The sequence below is a fragment of the Topomyia yanbarensis genome, chromosome 2, assembly GCF_030247195.1.
Source record: "Topomyia yanbarensis strain Yona2022 chromosome 2, ASM3024719v1, whole genome shotgun sequence".
NCBI lineage: Eukaryota > Metazoa > Arthropoda > Insecta > Diptera > Culicidae > Topomyia > Topomyia yanbarensis.
The window spans coordinates 312,546,092-312,569,718 of NC_080671.1; the positions used below are offsets into that span (position 1 = coordinate 312,546,092).

The 23,627-nt window shown below is 35.8% G+C and overlaps 1 protein-coding gene across 2 annotated transcripts in view; it reads right to left on the reverse strand.

The window, feature by feature from the left end:
- Window positions 1-23,627, reverse strand: part of LOC131683576 (uncharacterized) — a 91,448-nt gene that overhangs the window by 21,631 nt on the left and 46,190 nt on the right. For both annotated transcript variants that reach the window (XR_009304536.1, XM_058965667.1), the window contains exon 3: window positions 20,716-21,197. Coding sequence is in view for 1 of the 2 variants with exons in the window: in XM_058965667.1 (XP_058821650.1) it covers window positions 20,716-21,197 (482 nt within the window). In the remaining variant the exon portion in view is untranslated. The remainder of the gene's footprint in view (window positions 1-20,715; window positions 21,198-23,627) is intronic.

The following is a 23,627-nucleotide window of genomic DNA, read 5'->3' on the forward strand; positions in this document are numbered from 1 at the left end:
GCAATAGTTTGAACCGCGCACTTTCAAATAAACGTACACAAGAACTTCGTTTTTTATAATTAATTTGATCAATGTGTTTTAATATTCTCGTAAATTCGATATCAATTATATCAATCATTATTCGTGAACCTCTCAAACACACGTATCATGTCCGATCGACTTTTACGATTTAAAGTTAAAGTTTGCTCACTCAGCGTTCGAACTTGACAAGTACCTAGGGAAATTTAGGACTAAAGTCTCACATTTAATGGCGACAATGCATTTCTTTGACTTTATTAAATCCGTAAAAAAATTAAGCAATTTTTCATAAAGTATTTTCTGTTTAATTTTTCCTGTATTGTTTTAGATGCATACTTGATATTAAAACTCATAACGATACCCATTTAATTTGACAGAACTAATTTTGTTTCTGTTTTCATCAAACACCCCCAATCCAATCCCCCAAATCAAATTTCTGGCTACATCCGAAATCATACAAACTATAGTAGTCGTCGTGAATTTTTTCACTCACAAAATATCGAGTCATTTTTATTGTTTCGTTTTTAGTTTGACAATGATTCAAAATTTCTCAAGTGGGCCACCCAAATTAGGCGATATCGCAAATTCGATGGAAGATACAATTTTTTTTTAGTATTTCGCATTGCTAAACCAAATCCAGGTAGGATTCGCGAGAAAAAATTGTTTTTAAAAAATTGCTACGGGTGACCTTATTGGCCGATATTAACCCTACAACGGTTTCGTGATTTTTTCTATACGTAAACGATTATGTGAGGTACATTCGTACCCCAGCATTAAAATCGCTCTAAGATGTTCATTTTTAGTGAATTTATAATTGATTTGGATAGTTTTATTCTAAAATAATTTGGAAGCAGCCTGTTCAAAAACATTCGTGTTTTACCGTTTTTATTTGTATTTAATTTTTTTTATACCTTTAAAATACGTCAAAGTTTATTCTCAAAAGCAAAGAAATACGATAATGATCCAAGCACATTTTTTACTACTTATTGCCTATACAATTTTACGCAAGTGTCTCGCTTACTATGTATCGATATTTTGCTTATAAATAAAGATAATAAATTTTCCAAATAATATACACATGACAAAACACTAACATAGACGGTTTTGAGGGGTACCTTTGTACCCCGGACAAACTGTAAGCGGGCACTGTTGGGTTGGTCAAGTGAAACAAATAATTTGCACCTGCTTTAATGGAAGTTTAATATTCAAATTTATTTATAATAAAATGAGCTTCCAATTAAAATGAACCGTAACGGAATAACAGGGATTGCAAATAACTCTGGGGTACAAATATACCCACAAAACCGTTCTAGGGTTAACGAACTAATCAGCAATGAAATTGTCGTGAGGCAAAGATTTATTTTTTCCGATCTAAAAAGTTATTATATTGTATATTTTTTAAACATTTGAAAAAAAATAAAAAAGTGTGGCTCGCCTCTTTTTAGTTCAAAAAAGGCCAGATATACTACTTTTAGTACCTAAAAACATGCCGTCGAGAAAAAATTAAACGCTGTTTTTAAGTTTATAAGCTATTCCACGCCAAAAGTCACCGCGTACGGATTTCGAACAGCGAATTAAAGTCTTAAGCAGCTTGCTTTGCTTGCAGGTTTTATCGCATTATCAAATGATGCAAGCGCGGAAAGCAAGAAATACGAATAAATTAAGAATTTTGGCTCATTCTGCGACATATTTCCAATAAATTTCAACAAACTTACTTCCACGATTTGTAGCCTGCATTAATTACAATCGATTGATGAATATATGTCATCGCATTCAATGTTATAGGCTGAATAAAGTTTTACCACGCTTGCTTTCCGCGCTTACATCCTTTTATAAACCGACAAAACCTGCAACAGACATGTTGGTCCATGCAGATTGCAGAGGCCCAGAACACTTTTTTATTTCATTTGTTTTATAAGAAACTAGCTAATATACATCGCTCGTTGCTGCGATTTTCAACGAAATAAGAGGAAAACACAATTTGTTCCGAAGCGCCATCTGGCGAGCAGGTAATCCCCAACCAACAGCACACAAAAACGCTCCATAACAAATACCTACTATGTATAAATTTTGGTTTTACAATGAGAAATACTACCAAAAAATTATATATCCCATCGAAATTGCGATATCGCCTAATTTGTGTGGCCAACTTGAGAAATTTTGACTCCAATCGAACCGAGTTGTAGATAGCACTTGTATTCTACTCTACTACATTAAAAACATTTCCTAAATGCAAAAATGCATTACATCAATCTTATTTCGAATTTGATCCATACCTTACTTAACCCTATAACGTTGCACTGGGGTACAAATATACCCCCACGACATCGTTGGTGCCTTGTAAAGTCGAGAATTCGACATTTATCGGACTCTAACCATAATTCAATTTAGAGTTTATAGTAAGAGTAGGAAAAGGTGGTTTAAATACCGGTTGTTTCACTACGTAAGTAAAAATTAGTATTATGTTATCGTTTTGCCTTTCTCATATAAAGAAAGGCTATGCAATCACTGTAAAAATCGGTCACACAGCAAATTCCCATATAAACTGGTACCACCATGATGTTCAAATGATGTAAAACATATTAAAATAGATGTAACATTACTCTAGTTTGCGGGTCTGGATCACTAATGATCAATTAAAGCAGCTTTGACCACATTGGCCACCTATGACGGTACATGACGCCCCCGGGGAACCCGCCAAGTTCCTAAGCTATTATCACACCCATTCCCCAACGAATTCTCTACCGATTTTTACAAACTTGATTTCAAATGAAAGATACAGTAATACCATTGACTGCTGCTGAATTTCATTCGGTTCTGACTCTTACAGGGGTATTAGTAAGGATACACTGGAATTTCCCATATAAATCGGTACAATCGTGATACCTCAGAGGCTAAAAACTATTGAAATGGTCACCAAATTACTTCTAATCGCAGATCTAGATCACTGATTGCCAATCAAACATTCTTTGAATATATTGTCCACTATCGACGATTCCGGAAGTCCGGAATTCCGGGCATATTCCACAATTAAAGTCACATCGGTTCTTCGGTTATGACTGAACCGATTTTCTCAAACTAAGTCTCTAATGGAAGGCAAAATATGCAGTTGAGTATTGCGTCGCCGCCCCCTCCCCCCGCCTTGCCTTTACACCTCCCTCCTTCATCACTCCCCTCCCCTTGGACCACCCTCACGCCCGCATTTCCTTCATCCACCACGTATACCTAAATAAGATGAAGAATTTCTGACGCATCCTCCACTCCCACTCTACTAACCCCCCATTTCACTCCACTTTCAAACCCATTTCACCAACATTTCAAAATATAATCACATGAAGATAACATTGAACTCATGCTGATTAAGCTAATTAAATATTATTCTTTTGCCTTTCTCATATAGAAAGGTTATGCAATTGCTCCAAAAACCGACTTTCTAACCGAGGCCCGGAGGGCCGAGTCTCATATAACATTTGACTCAGTTCGCCGAGATCGCAAAATATCTGTGTGTATGTATGTGTGTATGTATGTGTGTATGTATGTATGTATGTATGTATGTATGTATGTATGTATGTATGTATGTATGTATGTATGTATGTATGTATGTATGTATGTATGTATGTATGTATGTATGTATGTATGTATGTATGTATGTATGTATGTATATATGTATATATGTGTGTGTGTGCGGATTTGTTAACAAAATGTTCACATCAGTTTCTCGGAGATGGCTGAACCGATTTTTACAAACTAAGATTCAAATGAAAGGTATAATATTCCCATAGGTTGCTATTGAATTTCATTTTCAACCGACATCTTGTTCCGGATTACGAGTTGAAGAGCATGGTTACAAAACAAAATTTGTCAATTTGTCCACATCGGTTTCTCGGAATTTTCGGAACCGATTTTGACAAACTTGATTTTAAATGAAAGGTCCATCAGCTGCTGTTGAATTTTGTGTGGATCTGAGTTCTGGTTCCTGAATTACAGGGTGATACGTACGATCACGCAGCAAATCTCGATTCTAACGAATTCTGCGATGAATGTAAAAAGGTGAAAATTTTTCCAAAATGTAAACACAACTGTTGAATTTGTAGATCTAGGTCACCAACAGTCATTCAAAGTCTCTTTGGCCACACTGGCCACCATCGACGGATCCGGAAGCATCCAAATTCAGAATAACGGTTATATTGGTTTCTCGAAAATGGCTAGACCGATTTGATCAACTTAGTCTCAAATGAAAGGTGTTGTGTACTGATATTAAATACCATCTCCATCCGACTTCCGGCTCCGGAATTACGGGTTGTGGAGTGCGATCACATAGAAAACTCCGATTCAAACCGATACCGCGATGAATGCAGAAATGTGCTCTTATATATACTTATCAAGTGTAATAAGAATGAAAGACATTTCCATAATGTTATATTGTACGAACCAGCTATTAAATCATAGTTTGGAGAAATGAGAAAGTCACAATTGCACCTCTAGGTGGATTAAAACAGGTTTTTAATCATCTATTCGATTAATTTAATTTAATTTTTAAGTAGAAAAAAAATCATTCTCATTTGCGCTGATTTTTACTTTTTAATTTTCTATTTTTTATAGTTTTTGAAAATAATGGCTTGCAAGTATAATTTGCATACAGCAACTGCTGTAACAGTAGCGTTGCGTACAGTAACGCTAACGGTTTTGTGGGGCACATTTGTACCCTAAACAAACTTTAAGCAAGCACTGTTAAATTGGTCAAATGAAACAAATAGGTTGTACCTGCCTTCACGGTAGTTTGATAATCAAATTGGTTTATGATAAAGATTTCTTGCAATTAAAATAAACTGTAAAGGAAGAATAAGGATTTGGACTCATAAATTTGGTGGTACTTTGGTGTCATTATGGCGGCTCCAATTTAAAAAGGGCACATTATTTTTTTAAAAGCAGATAGTTTAGGGCAAATTTATTTTGTAGAGACTGTCTTTGTTCCATCAGACCTAAACCTAGCCTCACTTCCGCCAGGTTTCGTTGGTCATGACACTCATATGGTGATGGGATAATAGCACCACTATCAAATCAGTGGTACATATATGATACAAGCACATTCTGTCAGATTGTTCCCGGGCTGAGCTGTTGCATGATCCGGATTCCTTCATGAAAATACATGAATTTTCACGAACTTAACGAAATGATCGCAAAAATTTTGTGTGTTATGTTGAAGCCATTAACGGATTTTTAAAAGTTTGGAGTCGTTCCGAGAGCTCCATTGGAGATGTCGAAGCATCTCTATTGGCACGCATACCGTATAATTAGAAGCATGAAATAACTTAGATACCCAATCATAGATCGTCCTAACACTAATGATGGGACATCAAGAACACGCCAGAAAATGATTGATACCCTTCGATACAGGTTTGACCGTTCCAACCAGTAACGTGGGTGACGTCATGTAAACTGTCGAATACAAATTGCCAATTGCCATAGCTTAATTTAATACATGTAATAAATTATACGAAACTGCCTTGCAGGAATGGTTTCTGATAAAAAATCAGAAATTTTGGTTAATTACGACGGGCAAGGTTGTTGGAAACTGTGACCATTAAGCTTTCTGTTTCCCCATGAGTTGGCCGCCGATTTAGCTTAATTTCCGGCTAAGATATCAACGATTTATCAAGTTTCTCAGCACGTTACAAATTTGACGTTCAATAATAGTAAATATAAATGCGGATTCTACTCGGCAGTGATTTGTTTTTCCGTATGCAGATATAACTCAATACGTATGGTGAATCAGATTCAGATTCGAGTGATTCTACTATTCTTAGATGAGTCAAGGGTCCAGCTCGGGTGCCTTGAATTAAAAATCTTCGAGATCTTAGATTGATTCTCCGTATTAGCAAGTTAGATTCGGATCGGGCTTCTCAAATTTTAAATTTTCGGGTTCGGGTCGGGTTCGGGTTTTCAAATTTTAATATTCTCGGGTCGGGTCGGGTTCGGGTTTTACAAAATTTTCATTCTCGGGCACGGGTCGGGTTCGGGTTTTTAAGTTTTGAAATGTTCGGGCTCGGGTCAAGTTCGGGTTTTTCAAATTTTATAATTTCGGACTCGGGTCGGGTTCGGGTTTTTAAATTTTCATGCGCTCGGGTCGAGTTCGGGTTCGAAAAAATTGAAACCCGACCATCTCTAATGTTTACCTGAAATCGGCGGCGCGGAGTGATGAGAAATATAATTGTAACGTTCTAGGGTTAATTAGAACAAATTGATTTAGAATTGATACTACAGTACAATAAATTCGTTCGTAAAAATAGTAATAGATTTTGCTTGCTGAGCATTTGTCCAACAAGGTTCATTTTATACATACATTTTGTTTAGTTTTTGTACGAATTTCGGTCCGCACACACAGTGACGCTGATTTGTCTGCGAATAGCTCAATTAAATAGCAATCAATTGCATAGAGTAATTTCGCTTCGGCTGAGATACCTCACTCTCACCATCTCGTATATTCAGTCACTTTTGCTACGATCATATGGTATTACGAGTTTGTCCTTCGAAGAATTACAACACTGGTGATGTAAAATAATGCTTATTATTTACTTACAACAATATTAGTAAAGATCATGTGCATCCAGTTAAATCGCGGAGCACTGAAAATTTTCAGTAACCACGTTAAATTTTCTTTTTTTACTGTGCGATTTTTTTTTTGGGAAATCATGCGTCAGTTGAATAATGTAGACCTTTTAGAAGGCATTCTGAACACGAGCACGGTCATCTATAATTTCAGAGGAAAATGTCTTCGTACGGCATCGCTCCCCGACAATTGGGACAGATGTCTCATAAAAATTGGGGGTGAGATGCCGCACTATCTGGTTGAGGATGCTTTGATGAAATGTATCATATGGAAGTCAGAATATCATTGGTATATTCACAAACTACAGGATTCAACACCGTGGCATATAGCGTTATGAGTTTATTTTGACTCTATTATGAAGGGTTGAGGATGCATGTATTGGTTACTTCGGTTTATTCTAGTGTCACACAGTTACTTTCCCTAAGGGGTTACGTCAATGTACAGTTTAAAAAAATGGATTTTTTATTGATCTAAAATGTGCTGAGATATTTTTTTAAATCGGTGAAAATTAGGTTACACATTTTCAATTTCTTTTCTTTGTATGATAGATATTTATGCTTTTTGTTACTAAAAGTCTCTTTTACTATAATTAACGAAATCCTTGGGTATCTCATGCTGGGTGATATGGATGTTCGAAGATGAAAATATTGAGGACGCACTCCACGATCGCTTTTAAACTTTTCGTATCTCTATTGAATTTAGAATGGAACGAATGATTAAGTTTATCATTTGAAAACTAAGATAAACCTGTTTTGGGATGATATTACTGAAAAAGCATCTTCAGTGCATTGGAATTAACTTTTAGGAAAAATATCGGATCAAAGTCCAAAAATATCCATTAATTGAGCGACCGAAATTAAAAGTCGCAAGGACAGAAATGCTTCTTAAAACCCGTTTCAAATATATTAGAATATAAAAACCGGATATAAACTTCAAGCATAAAAATCGGACTGTAGCATTACTTTTTAAGAGCCGGATAAAAAAACCTTCAGCAAAAAACCGGAAAAAATATATCCGATTCTTACAAAGTAATTTTTGATAGCCGACTTTTAATCTGGAACATCAAGATGTACGGATGCTCCTACAAATGATTTATATATTTTTAAACGTTTTTATACTGGATGAGAACTTTTTAAGCGATTATTATGCTGAAGGATCTCTGTCCGATTTTTATGGTTGAAGTTTATTTCCGATTTTTATATTCTAATATGTTTGAAACGGGTTTTGCGAGGCGACTTTTATTTTCGGTCGCTCAATTAGACCCAGGAAAAAAATCGCCCAAAGGTATCTTTTTCATGAGCGGGAAACATTTATTTGCAAAAAAATTAAGACTTGTAATTTCAAAAATGTTCATGTTTCAAGGGCAGCTTATATGACCTGGGACACTTTCAATCGCTACTTGCTTTTCCAGGAATTTAAATGCTTATTCTGATAATTTGAACCCTTTCCTTTTCATGCTACTGGTTTGTATGGGACTCATTAATCCATATCTGTGGAATGAGAATTCCGAATGAAGCTATTCGCAAGCTAGACGGGTGATTGGAAAGAATGAATGCATGGCTTTTGTGCTATCCTCAGTAAAATATTCGCCAACATAGCCTAGACACTTCACACTGCTCTCTATTTACTTCAATATAAATGAAAGATTTACAGGTATTACTATACGTGAATTATATTCCCTTTGTCGCTCTCTGTTTAAGGGGCCTGAAAACACATGTGACCTTATCTCAGCTTACTATTTCCAATTACTCGTAGATTTTCTAAAACATTTCAGAACTTTCTAAAATATTCATTCTCAAATTCATACAGTTGGTTTATTTTTTTTTACTTTATCTAAATCTTTCCTTTTTTCAAAATTTTATCCTTTATACTCATTGGTTTGTTTTGTTTGTTCTATTTATTCTAAATATTTGATTAATGTTAATTATTTATTTTATTTTATTTATTCCTTTCTTTGGATTCATCATGATCATTTTATTCATTTGTGATCACTTTGGATTCATTCTGATCACTTTATTTAACTTATTTTAATCACTTTTTCATGTTATGCATTTCATTTGTTTTTTCCGGTTCATACATTTTATTAATCTGGCCATTTTTTTCGATTGTTCAATTTATTCATTTCATCCAGACTATTAATTAGACAACATTTAATTTAGTCTATTTTCATTACCTTTTTATTATCGTTTAATTTTTCATTTAAATGATTTTATTCTGATTATTTTTTATTTTTATTTGATCATTTTTCTATTTTGTTTATTTTATTCATTTTATTTGTTTGATTAATTTTATTAACCCCCTCATGCTCATGTTGTTTCTATACAACAACGTTTTCACATAGCTATAACTTTGGGGTAAGACAAGATTTCCTCACAAAAACAACTAAGGCTAATTACTGTGACTATTATTATTTATTTAGGCGCTAACAGCTACAAAAATCATCCGTGGAACTAAAATTATTGCAATTGTTCCAATTTGATTCCACTGGAACAGTGCTTCCAGAGACATTTTCAGTTTATTATATACATTATATTATATCTTCGTTGTCATAAAATATTTTTGAAAACTGATAAATCTTATCTATTTAGACTGATTTCAACCACCTTTACCGCCCACAATTAAACTATTGAAAACATTTCAGGCGATGTGTACTGAGGATCCCAAGGAAAAATTGGGCAGCTTCTTTCACTATTACAGAAGCACTTATCTTGATCGAAACAGGTTTTTCGTATTTCTTTACTCCAACACTTTTAAGGAAAAGCGGTTTCGGAAACCTTATTTGCTAGAAAAAAGTTGGGTATGAAAGAGTTAATTTCGTCCTATTATTAATTTTGTTTGTTTTAGAATTTCTAAAATTTTAATTTATTTTTTGTTTTATTCCTCTAATTCACTGCATTCATTTTATTCATTTCGTTTATTTTATTCATTTTATTATTTTGTCCAGTTCATAGTTTTCTACACTTCCTTCATTTCATTACTTTTTTGATATTGTACAATTTTTATTTGAGCTAAACTAATTTGATTTATTTGTTCTATCGATTTGATTAAATTAGTCTTTCCACCCATTTCATCATATTTTTTAATTTTTTGCTTTATTAATTATTGAATTTTATTTGCTTTCTTGATTTTTCACAATTTTTCATGATTTTTTCAGTTGTTTCGAGATAGGGTAAGGTGGGGCAAATCCGACCGTTGGGTAAACCCCTCTTTGTTATCGAAAATCAGAAGCACTACGCGATCTAATGTCAATGTTGTCGTGTAGAGCATCGAAAATAATCATAATGGAGGTATGACAGCAATTTTATAGTTTACATTAAGATGCACAAACGATTATAAGCGTGTTTTTACAACTTTTGATTTGCTTTTTGTGCATCATTGACTACAGGATATTTCTGATTGTTAAAGTGATTGCATAAAAAATGTAAGTGGATTTCAATTCTTTGTTTAAAGTCCAACGAAGTGCATAGATGAACTTAGTCCAACTTTTTTAATATTTGTTTGAATTGCATCGTAATGAAAAATGATGGGGCAAATCCGACCTCTAAATAGTGGGATAAATCCGACCGCTTTTTTCGCTAAGAAAATGTTTATTTATCAAATTGAAAAATATTTTTATTGTTATTATTTTTTGCACAATGGTTCATAATTACAAACGAAAGACACAAAAACGTGATGAATATAGTTTTCGTCGAGCAATTGCTCCGATACCAATGGGAATATCTTAACGTGGTACTGCTCGTTATTTTGACATTCCAAGATTAACGTTGAATTCCATTTTCTTCATGTTACAATTTAATAATATAACATTCATTCATTTATCATTGAAAAAGCATAAAATTTGGGTAATGTATGTACTAAATCAACCAAAAACATAGGCGGTCCGGTTTACCCCACCATTTTTGAAAACAGAAAAAATGAACGATTTCGTAAAACGCTAATATCTCAAAATTTTCCCAAGATACGAATAAAATTCTATGCATAGAAAGTTGCCCAGAAGTCTAATCTTTAATTTGATATATAACACGACTTGATCTGATGCAAAATTATTATTTTACAGCCAAAACCATTTACTAGGTCGGATTTGCCCCACCTTACCCTACTATTCGTGCATGACTCAAAACAGTTTTCATCTCACCTCTAATTGGATGCCAACTTCGCGTGAGTTCTGCAAGCTAATGAATGATGCAATAGTGATATGTGTAAGAAATGTCTCATCTCACCTTTAGGTGTAAAAAATTGGCTTTTGCTAATGTTTTACTTACAACGCGTCGAAAATCCACAAAATCTTCTATAATTATGAACATTACTGTGTAAAAAAGCATCAAATGAGTTATTTTAAAGCCAAATGAAAAGAGTAGGGCATTTTCCCTGAGATATGCGTCTATTCATATTTTGGTAATTAAAAATGGTCGCCATATGTGCCACATCTAAGTACTTAATAAGCAACAATCTACTACACTTGAAAATGACCAACAGTAGTATTATAATGTTGAAAATATTGTCGCAAAAATGTGCAATTTTATTGTTCATTGTTGAGGAAGTCTGACCTCTTATATGAACTTATCGATGGATATTGGATATTGTGAAACTTGTGTTTTCATGCAATATAATGGATGTTTATATATAATTACATGATAGCCCATGCCAGCATTAGACACGATCAGCTATATCCACACTATACGCCACGCCGGCATTGGACACGATCAGCAGTTTACCATAGCCACGCCGCCGACTATGCACACGTCGACCTAGCAACAGCCAGCAACGCTATCCACTCAGCCCAAACTGTCCCGTCAGCAGATTCATTATACAAAACCACTTCCACAGGCTTCGGATCGATCATTATTAGAGTTGAGTTAGTTGAGTTAGTTCAGTTTAATTTGTATTCTATTTAATTTGAATAAAAGTGATTTTTTAAAAAGCTCATCAGGGACTAAAACCTATTATTGGCGCAGCCTTACGGAACAGGCTGGAGTGATTAACTGTGATAAAAAAGTGGAATAGTTACGCACCAACAAACGTAACTGCAGTGATCCCGTGGACAGTGTTGAAAAACTGACACATCTGAAGCACAACAGACGGAGGTTCATCAGGGAATAAACCAAAGTCGCCGAAGAGTTGAGGATCCCCCCGCAGTAACCACCTGGAGCACCAGCAGCGTCCAGCCGGAACCACGAAACACGATAGCAGAAACCGTGAGTAGTTTTATTTGTTCTCCCTTAGTGCGAATCAACGCTAGGCGGGCATTAGTGAGTGACATTCTAAAACTGTTCGCGTCCTTACCTTGTACTACCAGATAGGCAAGATAAGAGAGAAGCGAGTCAACACGTTTAGTGGGCTTCTTGGAAACTTCGCGCAAGCATTTTTCCTTTCACCGTTTTCTCAATATACGCATTTGACTGTGGTTTTCATCGGCGAAATTTAATGCCAAAAACAAAGTCAGCGTTAAAAAAAGCAAGAGTGCTGTTAAAAAAGGTGCAAATTAAAATAACCGACAGTAGCTCAGATTCCGAAGCTTCGAGTCTAGATTCTGGTGATTTCTCTCATATACCAATAAAAGAGACCCCAGAAATTGAAAATTTAACATTAGAAGAAAATACCATGGATCCAATATCTTCGCAAATAAATCACCTGAACCAAGCGCTTCAGCAGCTAATGGAAAGGCAAGACCAGCAAGCACAAGCAATTAATGCACTATCGCTAAGTCAGCCAGGTAATAACAGTAGAGTGGCAAAATAAAATGTCTGATAATATGTCCGTTCATAAATACTACTCAAAATGTAAAGAAATTACGCAAAATATAAAAACCCTGGCCAAACAAAAACCAAAATACAAAGACAATTGGGATGCAATTAACTCATTTATCGAAGAAGATGCCCTGGCAGCATTTTTAGCAGGGTTGAAAGAGCCATACTTTGGCTATGCGCAAGCCGCCGGTCCTGAGGACATGGAGGCAGCATACGCCTTCGTATGCAAATTCCGATCTAAAGAGGCAACTGCTTCTAACATGGACCAAACCCATCCCAGAAATAAACCCAAACAATTTAGAAATTTCAAATCAGACGAAAGAAATGAACGAAACGATAGACACGATCAAAAGGAACGGAAATTTGAAAGCAAAGATTCTCCCCAACCCATGGATACAGATTCGACCAAATCTAAATTAACCCTAAATAGAAAACAAGCATACAACACAGAACTAACAGAACAAGAAAGATCCTCCGAATCAGAATCTGAAAACGACAGTATTGACCTAAATTTTTGCTGGACTCAACACGGAAAAAATCAAACGTGAATTACTTACCCTACATGATAAGCAAAAACTTTAAAACAGGACAGACAATTCGACTTTTGATAGATACAGGTGCAAACAAAAACATTATTCGCCCCGGTGTTCTTACGAGTACGATGCCAACAAAAAATACTAAGATAAAAAACATTTCCGGGAATCACGAAATTAACAGAAAAGGTAAAGCTAACTTAATTGACAAAAACGTTTTCCCCCAAACATACTACGAGTTGAATTTTCACAATTACTTTGATGGAATTCTTGGATCTGAATATCTAGCTAAAAGCAAAGCCAAAATCGACTACGAAAAGGAAACCTTGACCATTAATAATAAACAGATTAGATTTGAAAAATATTTCCCCTCCAAAAGGCTTTACTCCCACACTATCGAAATCACCACCTCCAAAAACGGAGACTGGATTGTCCCTACCTTTCAAAAACTTCATAAAGCAATTATTATCGAGCCAGGTCTTTATAACTCCTTTAATAAAAAGTCTACAGTTAAGGTTATAACTAATAAAAGCACTGTACCACAGGTGCATGGACATTTTGTGCTCAAAGTTAACAATTTCGAAACCATAACCCCAATTCAGCTCGAGTCAACATCTCCCATTGACAAGGATATGCTATCCAAAATTATACGAACCAACCATTTATCGTCATTGGAAAAAGAAAGTCTTCTCGAAACGATTCTACAAAATCAAAATGTTCTCTTAAAACCGAATGAGAAACTGACTGCGACATCGGCAATCAAGCACAAAATTATAACAACAGACGACCAACCGATCTACACAAAATCCTATAGATACCCGCACGCATTTAAACATGACGTGGAACAACAAATCAGAGAACTCCTAGACAATGGCATTATTCGTCACTCAAAAAGCCCGTACTCATCTCCTATCTGGGTGGTCCCCAAAAAACTAGACGCTTCCGGAAAACGCAAAGTTAGAGTCGTGATTGACTACAGGAAAATTAACGAAAAGACAATTAGTGACAAATTCCCGATACCACAGATTGAGGAGATTCTGGATAGTTTAGGAAAATCAGTTTACTTCACTACGCTCGATTTAAAATCCGGATTCCACCAAATCGAAATGGACCCGGACCATCAGTACAAAACAGCATTTTCCACAGCATTAGGCCATTTTCAATTTACCAGAATGCCTTTTGGTTTGAAAAATGCGCCCGCGACATTTCAGCGCGCAATGAACAATATTCTCGGCGAATATATTGGAACTATTTGCTTTGTATATTTAGACGATATAATAGTTATAGGAAAAGATCTTAAAACACACATCCAAAACCTAACAAAAATCCTTAAAAGACTCATAGAATTCAACCTAAAAATACAAATAGATAAATGTGAGTTCATGCGTCGAGAAACAGAGTTCCTCGGACATGTTATCACACAGGAAGGTATTAAACCGGACCCGGAAAAAATTAAGAAAATTTTGGACTGGAAATTGCCCGAAAACCAGAAACAAATCAAACAGTTTCTCGGACTTTCTGGATATTACAGAAGGTTTATTAGAGACTATTCAAAAATTGTTAAACCAATGACAAAATTTTTAAAAAAAGATCAGACAGTGAACATTAACGACGAAAACTACAGGACTGCGTTCTCCAAACTAAAACAAATCCTATCATCAGACCAAATCCTCACATACCCCGACTTTCAACTCCCATTTATTCTGACGACAGACGCTAGTAACTACGCGATTGGTGCTGTCCTCTCCCAAATCCAGGACAAAAGCGAAAGACCGATTGCATTCGCCAGCAGGACACTCACCAAATGCGAAACGAACTATAGTACCATCGAAAAAGAAGCATTAGCCATCATGTGGGGAATTAATAAATTCAAACCATATTTGTATGGGAACAATTTTACACTCTTTACCGACCACAAACCACTTCAATACATAAAAAATTGCAACAAGAATCAAAAACTCTTAAACTGGCGTATGGAACTCGAAAATTATGACTACACTATAATATACAAAGAAGGTAAAAGTAATGTGGTGGCAGATGCGTTGAGTAGGAAAACTGAAGAAAGCTGCGAAGTCAATATAAATAATACAGATTCTCCAATTTCAGGAAGAAATTCAGACTCACAGAAAAGCGAAACGTCAAGTAGTGGAGCCGAACCACCAACCGAGCGAAACGAATCGGATAGCGACGAGGCCCAATCAGAAGTACCCCCAAATGACGATTCCGACGATGAAACAATCCACTCAGCCGACACATCGCAGGATTATTACATTCACTGCACAGAGCGTCCAATCAACTATTACAGGAACCAACTTATTTTCAGGAAGACACGCTTTAACACAATTATTTCAGAGACACCCTTCACTAATTTCAATAGAACTATCATATGCAGAGACACATTTGACGAAAACATTCTGACTGACATTTTGAAAAAATATCATAATAATAAACAGACAGCGATAATGGCTCCAGAGGAGATCATCCAAACTATTCAAGAAGTTTATAGGAAAAACTTCAATGAAAACGGACACTTCGTACTGACGCAACTACAGGTAGAAGACGTTACGACCGAAGACAGACAAGACGCCATTATAAACAAGGAGCACGAACGCGCACATCGAGGGGTCAATGAAGTTGAGAACCAGATAAAAAGATGCTACTTCTTCCCTAAGATGGCATCAAAAATTAGAATTTTTACAAAGACTTGCAAAGTGTGCAATATGCACAAATATGAAAGAAAGCCTTATAACATAAAGCTCTCACCAAGACCGACCGTAGACCGACCTTTCGACAGAATACACATGGACATTTTCCAAATCGACAGACATAACTTTCTATCGTTAGTCGATGCGTTCTCGAAGCATGTCCAAATGATACTCATGGAAACTAAAAATTTAATCGACGTCAAAAATGCGCTAGCCCAATACTTTACATCGTTCGGCATACCTAGACAAATTATAACAGACCACGAAACGACATTTAGGTCCATACAGCTTAAAAATTATCTTGATAATTTAAATATTGAATTATGCTATGCCTCTTGTTCAGAATCCAATGGACAAGTAGAAAAAACACATTCTACTATTATCGAGATCATTAACACAAACAAACGTAAATTTCCAGATCTCAATACCACAGCATTGGTCTTACTAGCAATCTCTCTGTACAACACATCAGTACATTCAGCAACGAAATTTACGCCAAATGAAGTAATATTCAATAATAACAACATTGTACAACCCATCCAAATTCAAGAAGATTCAGAGAACTTGTTTAAAAAAGTTAAATCTAATCTAGAAAAAGCCAAAGACATCCAAATTAACCGTAACAGGCAAAGAGAAGACCCACCAATAATCTTAGATAACGAACAAGTATACTTAATCCCCAATATTAGGAAAAAGTTAGACCCTAGGGCAAAACCTACAGTGGCACAAAATATTACAGATAAAACGTTTAAAAATAACAAACATATTAAGAGGCACAAATGTAAAATTAAACGCTTGAAGAAGCAGACATTACAATAAATCAATGATATCGTATTTTTATTACAGGAACACTCAAACAGCATAAACTACAAGATTGTAGGGAATTTAGAAAATTAAAGAACATCAAACTGCAACAATGTACTATACAATAATATTACTATTCTTACTTCGGAGGACAAGCGGCCAACAACTCGAAATCAAACATTTGTACCAAGACCCCATTCTTTTGTTACAATCTCAAAATTGTCATATTCAAACTGGTATTGTAAAAATCATTCACCCAATTAACTTAACAATCTTGGAAGAAAATGTAAAACTATTCACTAGTATTTCTAAAAAGATAGATCAATCATTTCCAATGTCAGACTTAATTATTAGAAAATCCAGACATCTTACAGATAATTTATATCAATTAAAACCCGTGAAGAGCAATAGACACAAAAGATTAGATATTATCGGAACAGCCTGGAAATGGCTCGCAGGAAACCCAGACGCTGAAGATCTACGCCTCATCAATAGTACACTCAACAACCTAATTGACCAATCGAACGAACAAATCAAAGTCAACGAAGTCATCAATGAAAGGATAACAAAAATCAGCGACACCATCAACAAACTGGTCGGGCATCATAACTTAATCAACACCATTCTACTTAAAGAAATAGACGCTATCACTTTACTGCTATCTCTAGATGCAATAAATAGCATTCTCGAAGACATAGAAGATACCATTTTGAGAGCCCAAGTGCTACTACCAAACAGCAAGTTACTAACGATCAAAGAAATACTCATTATCGAATCCATTCTCAATAAACAAGGCATTGAGACAACCTTCCCAGAAGACGCGTTGAATTATGCAACACCAAAAATAGCTAGTAAAAATGACATGATTCTCTACATACTGGAAATACCCAAAACAAGTAAAGACTGCGAGATAATCGAAATAATTCCCTTGATTGTGAATGACACAATAATTGTAGATACACCAAATTATGTAATTAAATCAAATAAGAAACTATTTACCACAATCCACCCGGAAAAAGTCGTACAACAGCTACAAGAAACTAAACCATTTTCTGATACTTGCGTACTCCCAATAATCATGGGATCAGAAAGTCATTGTAAAGCAATCGTACTGAAGCAAACAATAGTACAAACTCTGCCAGGAAACAAAATCCTAATCAATAACGGAAAACAGTTGACAATAAATTCAACTTGTGGTCCACATGGCAGAACACTAACAGGAAATTACATTCTACATTTTACTAACTGCACTATCAATATTGGGAACGAAACATTCGTTTCTGAAGTAATAACAACACCAAATTACACAAAACAATTAGTTGGTACATTCCCAGGATTACTGATCAAGAAACAAATTATCAGTAAACAGAATATTTCAGCATTAACTTTGCAAACAGCAAACAACAGGCATCGAATTGATTACGTACAACTGAGACAATTCGAACACAAGAAATGGCTAATAGGAATTTTCGGAGGTTTTTCGACTACTACTTTCATAATCTTGGCATTAGCGATTATCTGTCTTTACAGGAAAAGAGTTGTATTCAAAATTCACTACCCCTTTACAAACAGAGATAGCAACAACAACAGAGATGCAGAAACCCAGAAAAGTTCGTAACAATTGGCCGAGGACGTCCAATCTTTTCCCCCGGAGGAATTACATGATAGCCCATGCCAGCATTAGACACGATCAGCTATATCCACACTATACGCCACGCCGGCATTGGACACGATCAGCAGTTTACCATAGCCACGCCGCCGACTATGCACACGTCGACCTAGCAACAGCCAGCAACGCTATCCACTCAGCCCAAACTGTCCCGTCAGCAGATTCATTATACAAAACCACTTCCACAGGCTTCGGATCGATCATTATTAGAGTTGAGTTAGTTGAGTTAGTTCAGTTTAATTTGTATTCTATTTAATTTGAATAAAAGTGATTTTTTAAAAAGCTCATCAGGGACTAAAACCTATTATTATATATATATATATATATATATATATATATATATATATATATATATATATATATATATATATATATATATATATATATATATATATATATATATATATATATATATATATATATATATATATATATATATATATATATATATATATATATATATATATATATATATATATATATATATTAGGGTGGGGCAAAATGATCGTTTTTTCAGCACAGCACTTTTTTGGTTCCTTTTGGGGTCCCAAACAACTGTGCGAAATTTGGGGTCGATTGGTGTTGACCCGGCGTAGCGCATTGCGTTTGAAATTTGTATGGAGATTAGTATGGGAAAACCTACATTTTTGCATTTTTAATTCTACAGACTACAATTCTTCCTTTAGTATGTAAACAAAGAGATAGAAGTATAGTCCAGGATATGCTGAACAACTTTGCCGAAGGATGTATGGTGTTAGAATGTCTCTAAGCCATGTTATAGCTGTTCAAAGTTCGATATATCGAATTAAATGCCAAAAATCATTTTTATTGCCAACACTGCGGGTGTACCAATGGTATTTCATATAGCATTCCGAAATAACATTATATATTTTAGTTTTACCACATTGGTATGTTTGAATGAATTATTCAAAAGCCTTAGATCAATTTCCTGAGCGTAGGTAGTTGAGCAATAGGGTGTAGTGAGGGGTGAGGGGGGATAGGGGGAGACTTTAATATGTAGAAATTCGAACCGAAATGTTGTCGAGTTGGAATGTTCATATGAATTATTTCAAAACAATTACACAATGTCCTACGCATAGTAGTAACGATGAAATAAAACATATTGTATGTATGTATAAAACATACTGTATCCCTTTGCCTTTGAATCAATAGAAGTTACGGTACAGACTGAATTAACTGATGTCGAGTTAATATGTCAGAGGATTATATTTCGGTTTAATACACATTATGATTTGATAGCATGCTCATTTCTATGCTGTTCGATCACGAGGCGTGAAGCTAATTTCTGGATTTCAATATGAAATCCACCAGATCCCTACAACAATTTTTGCTTCAGGTGATCGAACAGCATCGAAATGAGCATCCCATCAAATCATAGTGCCTATTAAACTGAAATATAATCAATGAAATCCTCTGACATATCAACTCGACATCAGTTGATTCAGTCTGTAACGTAACTTCTATTGATAAAAGTCAAGGCAAAGGGATACAGTATGTTTTATTTCATCGTTACTATTATGCGTAGGACATTGTGTAATTGTTTTGAAATAATTCATCTGAACATTCCAACTCGACAACATTTCAGTTCGAATTTCTAACCCCCCCACCCCCATCTTCCCTCTCCCCTCACTACACCCTATTGCTCAACTACCTAAGCTCATGAAATTGAGCTAAGGCTTTTGAATAACTCATCCAAACATACCAATGTGGTAAAACTAAAATATATAATGTTATTTTGGAATGCTATATGAAATACCATTGGTACACCCGCAGTGTTGTCAATAAAAATGATTTTTGGCATTTAATTCGATGTATCGAACTTTGAACAGCTATAACTTGGCTTAGAGACATTCTAACACCATACATCCTTCGGCAAAGTTGTTCAGCATATTCTGGACTACACTTCTATATATTTGTTGGCATACTACAGGAAGAATTGTAGTCTGTAGAATTAAAAATGCAAAAATGTAGGTTTTCCCATACTAATCTCCATACAAATTTCAAACGCAATGCGCTACACCGGGTCAACACCAATCGACCCCAAATTTCGCACAGTTGTTTGGGACCCCAAAAGGAACCAAAAAAGTGCTGTGCTCGGTTGATGTGGCAATGATTACGTTTCTCCATATAACAATGCCCCACCCTAATATATATATATATATATATATATATATATATATATATATATATATATATATATATATATATATATATATATATATATATATATATATATATATATATATATATATATATATATATATATATATATATATATATATATATATATATATATATATATATATATATATATATATATATATATATATATATATATGTTTATTAAAAAGTTCACACGATTTTTTAAAATACATATTACTTAATACAATAAACAACAACTTTTCCGGTATATTTTATCAAGATGAAATATGCTCCACTCGCAATATTTCAAAAGACCTATTCGAGTGATTCCGATTGAAATATGAATGAATGAAAAGGTTTAAATATGTTGTTTTGGCATATAAATACTTTTCGTTGACTACTCTATTGTACAGGTTCACATTCGGTCAAAAGCATGCGTTAGAATAATATGGTTCAAAATACCTACCCATCGCGCGCCAAATCGAGCTCTCCAGTTCCCGGTCCCAGTAGAACAAGCCGCCGAAGAGATCAACCTGCAGATTGCTTTTGTGGTCCAATCTACCGAAGATGATCAGCTCAGTTGGTAATATTTCACTGAACAAGCTGGAAACCGTAAGCCGCTGTCGGGTGATATTTTCCGCATTAAACTCATTGGTGTGGTGTAGGGCACTATTATTGCTATTGCTGGGGCTCTTACTACTAACTTTATTGTCCTCCGCCGTTCCATTGCTGGTGCGGATCTGGTGCCTGCGTACTTGTATACTGTTATTTATGTTGCTAGTGATGGCTTTGCTCCGATTGCACTTTAGCCTATATCTACTGCTATATCTATTGTCCTGGTTGGGGAAGGGACTCGCTATGCTTGGCAAGCTATGCCCTTGTGCACTGTCCTCGATCCCAGACGGCACCGAAGGCTGTGTGTTTAATCTCAATCGACTGCTACCAATACTGAAATATACAGTGCGGAAAAAGTGAAGATGAGAAACTGATAGTTTTTAATTATGTCGATGAATGTAGGAATTTTTAATTATATCGCAAAATTTTGTGTCGTTGGGATGTATATAAGCTGCATTTGAATTCGCACTATATCATGATGATTCGACATTTGAATGTTTGTTTAAATCTTCGATTTATTTTATTATAGAGATGGAATTATATGGTATGTAGATAAGAATCCTGCATCAGAGATAAAAAGTAGAACATTTTTAAGATTAACGATCGAAGTCATACCGGGTCGGGTGAAAGTATCCAAAGTATGTAAAAAACCCAAAATTATTTGAGGCATTTGGCCGATAATATTCCTTTTTTACTTTTCTCATATAGATACGCAATCACTTTGAACATCGCCAACCTAATCCCGGCCCGGAGTGTCGAGTGCCATGAACCATTCTACTCAGTTCGTCGAGATCGGGAAATGTGTGTATGTGGTAAAAAATGTCACCTCTGTTGCTTAGAGTTGGCTGGAACTTAGTCTCAAATGCATAGCAAATTCCCATATAAACTGGTACTGGCGATTTAAAAGCATTAAGCCAATTTTATAGACGTTGTTGGATAATGAAAGGGGCGCATGGTGGTGAGGGGGATATTATGCTAATAAGCAGAAGTAGAGTTTAGAACTGAAATATTGTCGAGTTGGTTTGTTCAGGTGAATTATTCAAACGCATTTGTTCAATCTCATATGCGTAGTATAAAAGAAGAATAGCGATTTAATATATCTCGCTTTCACTTGTGTCAATGGTAGTATCAAATCATAATAGCGTTTTTGGAATCATTTACCTGAACATACCAACTAGACAATATTTCATGCGAAACTCTATTTTTGTTCATGTGTATAAGATCCTCTCCCCCCTCCAATCCTTTCGTCATATACATAAGTCTATGAAATTAGGCTACTGCTTTTGAATAAATTATCTTAACCTACAAATTCGGTAAAACAGAAAAAATACAATGTAATTTCATTATCTACCTACCATTGCACAGTGGGAAAAAAGAGTCAAAAACGCGACTGTATTCATTCAACACTGATAATATAAAGTACCCATTAATGCGCAGAAAACTACGCATTTTCAATAAAAGTGGTATAACCCATTAAATGGGTAAAGAGTTTGTACCTATAAATAAGTACAGACCTTGTACGTCAACCTGGGTATGTTTTACCCAGAATTGTGTAAAAATACCCGTTCATGAAAATCGCGCCAGATTGCAAAAATCCTGTCAATAGAATTATTTCTGAATTTAAAAAGCATAAATGAACATTCATTTCACATTATTGTCTCCTTATAAAAGTACAGGAATCTAGGTACAGATCCTATTCTGAAACTACTTCTGGAAATCCGACGTCAGAATTCCGATGTCGGAAATCCGTCGTTGGAACTCCGATGCTGTAAATTTCCGATATCGGTATTCCGGCGTCGTATTTCCAGCATCGGAATTCCGACGTCAGATTTCCGACAACCAAATTCCGACGTCAGATTTCCGACAACGGAATTCCGACGTCGGATTTCCAGCATCGGATTTCCGACGTCGGATTTCCGACATCGGTATTCCGACGTCGGATCTCCAGCATCGGAATTCCGACGTCGGATTTCCAGCATTGGAATTCAAATGTCGGATTTTCAGCATCGGAATTCCGACGTCGGATTTCCAGCATCGGCATCCCTACCTGGAATTTCCGACGTTGGATTTCCAGCATCGGAATTCCGACGTCGGATTTTCAGCATCGGAATTCCGACATCAGAATTCCGACATCAGATTTCCGACATCGGAACTCTGACATCGGATTTTCAGCATCGGAATTCCGACGTCGGATTTCCAGCACCGAAATTCCGACTTCAGCTTTCCAGCATAGGAATTCGGCGTGGATCTCCAGCATCGGAATTCCGACGTCGGATTTCCAGCATTAGAATTCCGACGTCGGAATTCCGACGTCGGATTTCCGACATCAGAATTCCGACGTCGGATTTCCGATATCGGAATTCCGATGTTGGATTTCCAGCATCGGAATACCGACGTCGGATTTTCAGTATCGGAATTCCGACGTCAGATTTCCAGCATCGGAATTCCGACGTCGGATTTTCAGTATCGGAATTCCGACGTCAGATTTCCAGCACCGAAATTCCGACGTCAGATTTCCAGCATCGGAATTCGGCGTCGGATTTCCAGCATCGGAATTCTGCCTTTGGATTTCCAGCATCGGAATTCCGACGTCGGATTTCCGACATCAGAATTCCGACGTTGGATTTCCAGCATCGGAATTCCGACGTCGGATTTCCGATATCGGAATTCCGTCGTCGGATTTCCAGCATCGGAATGCCGACGTCGGATTTCCGACATCGTAATTCCGACGTCGGATTTCCAGCATCGGAATTCCGACTTCGG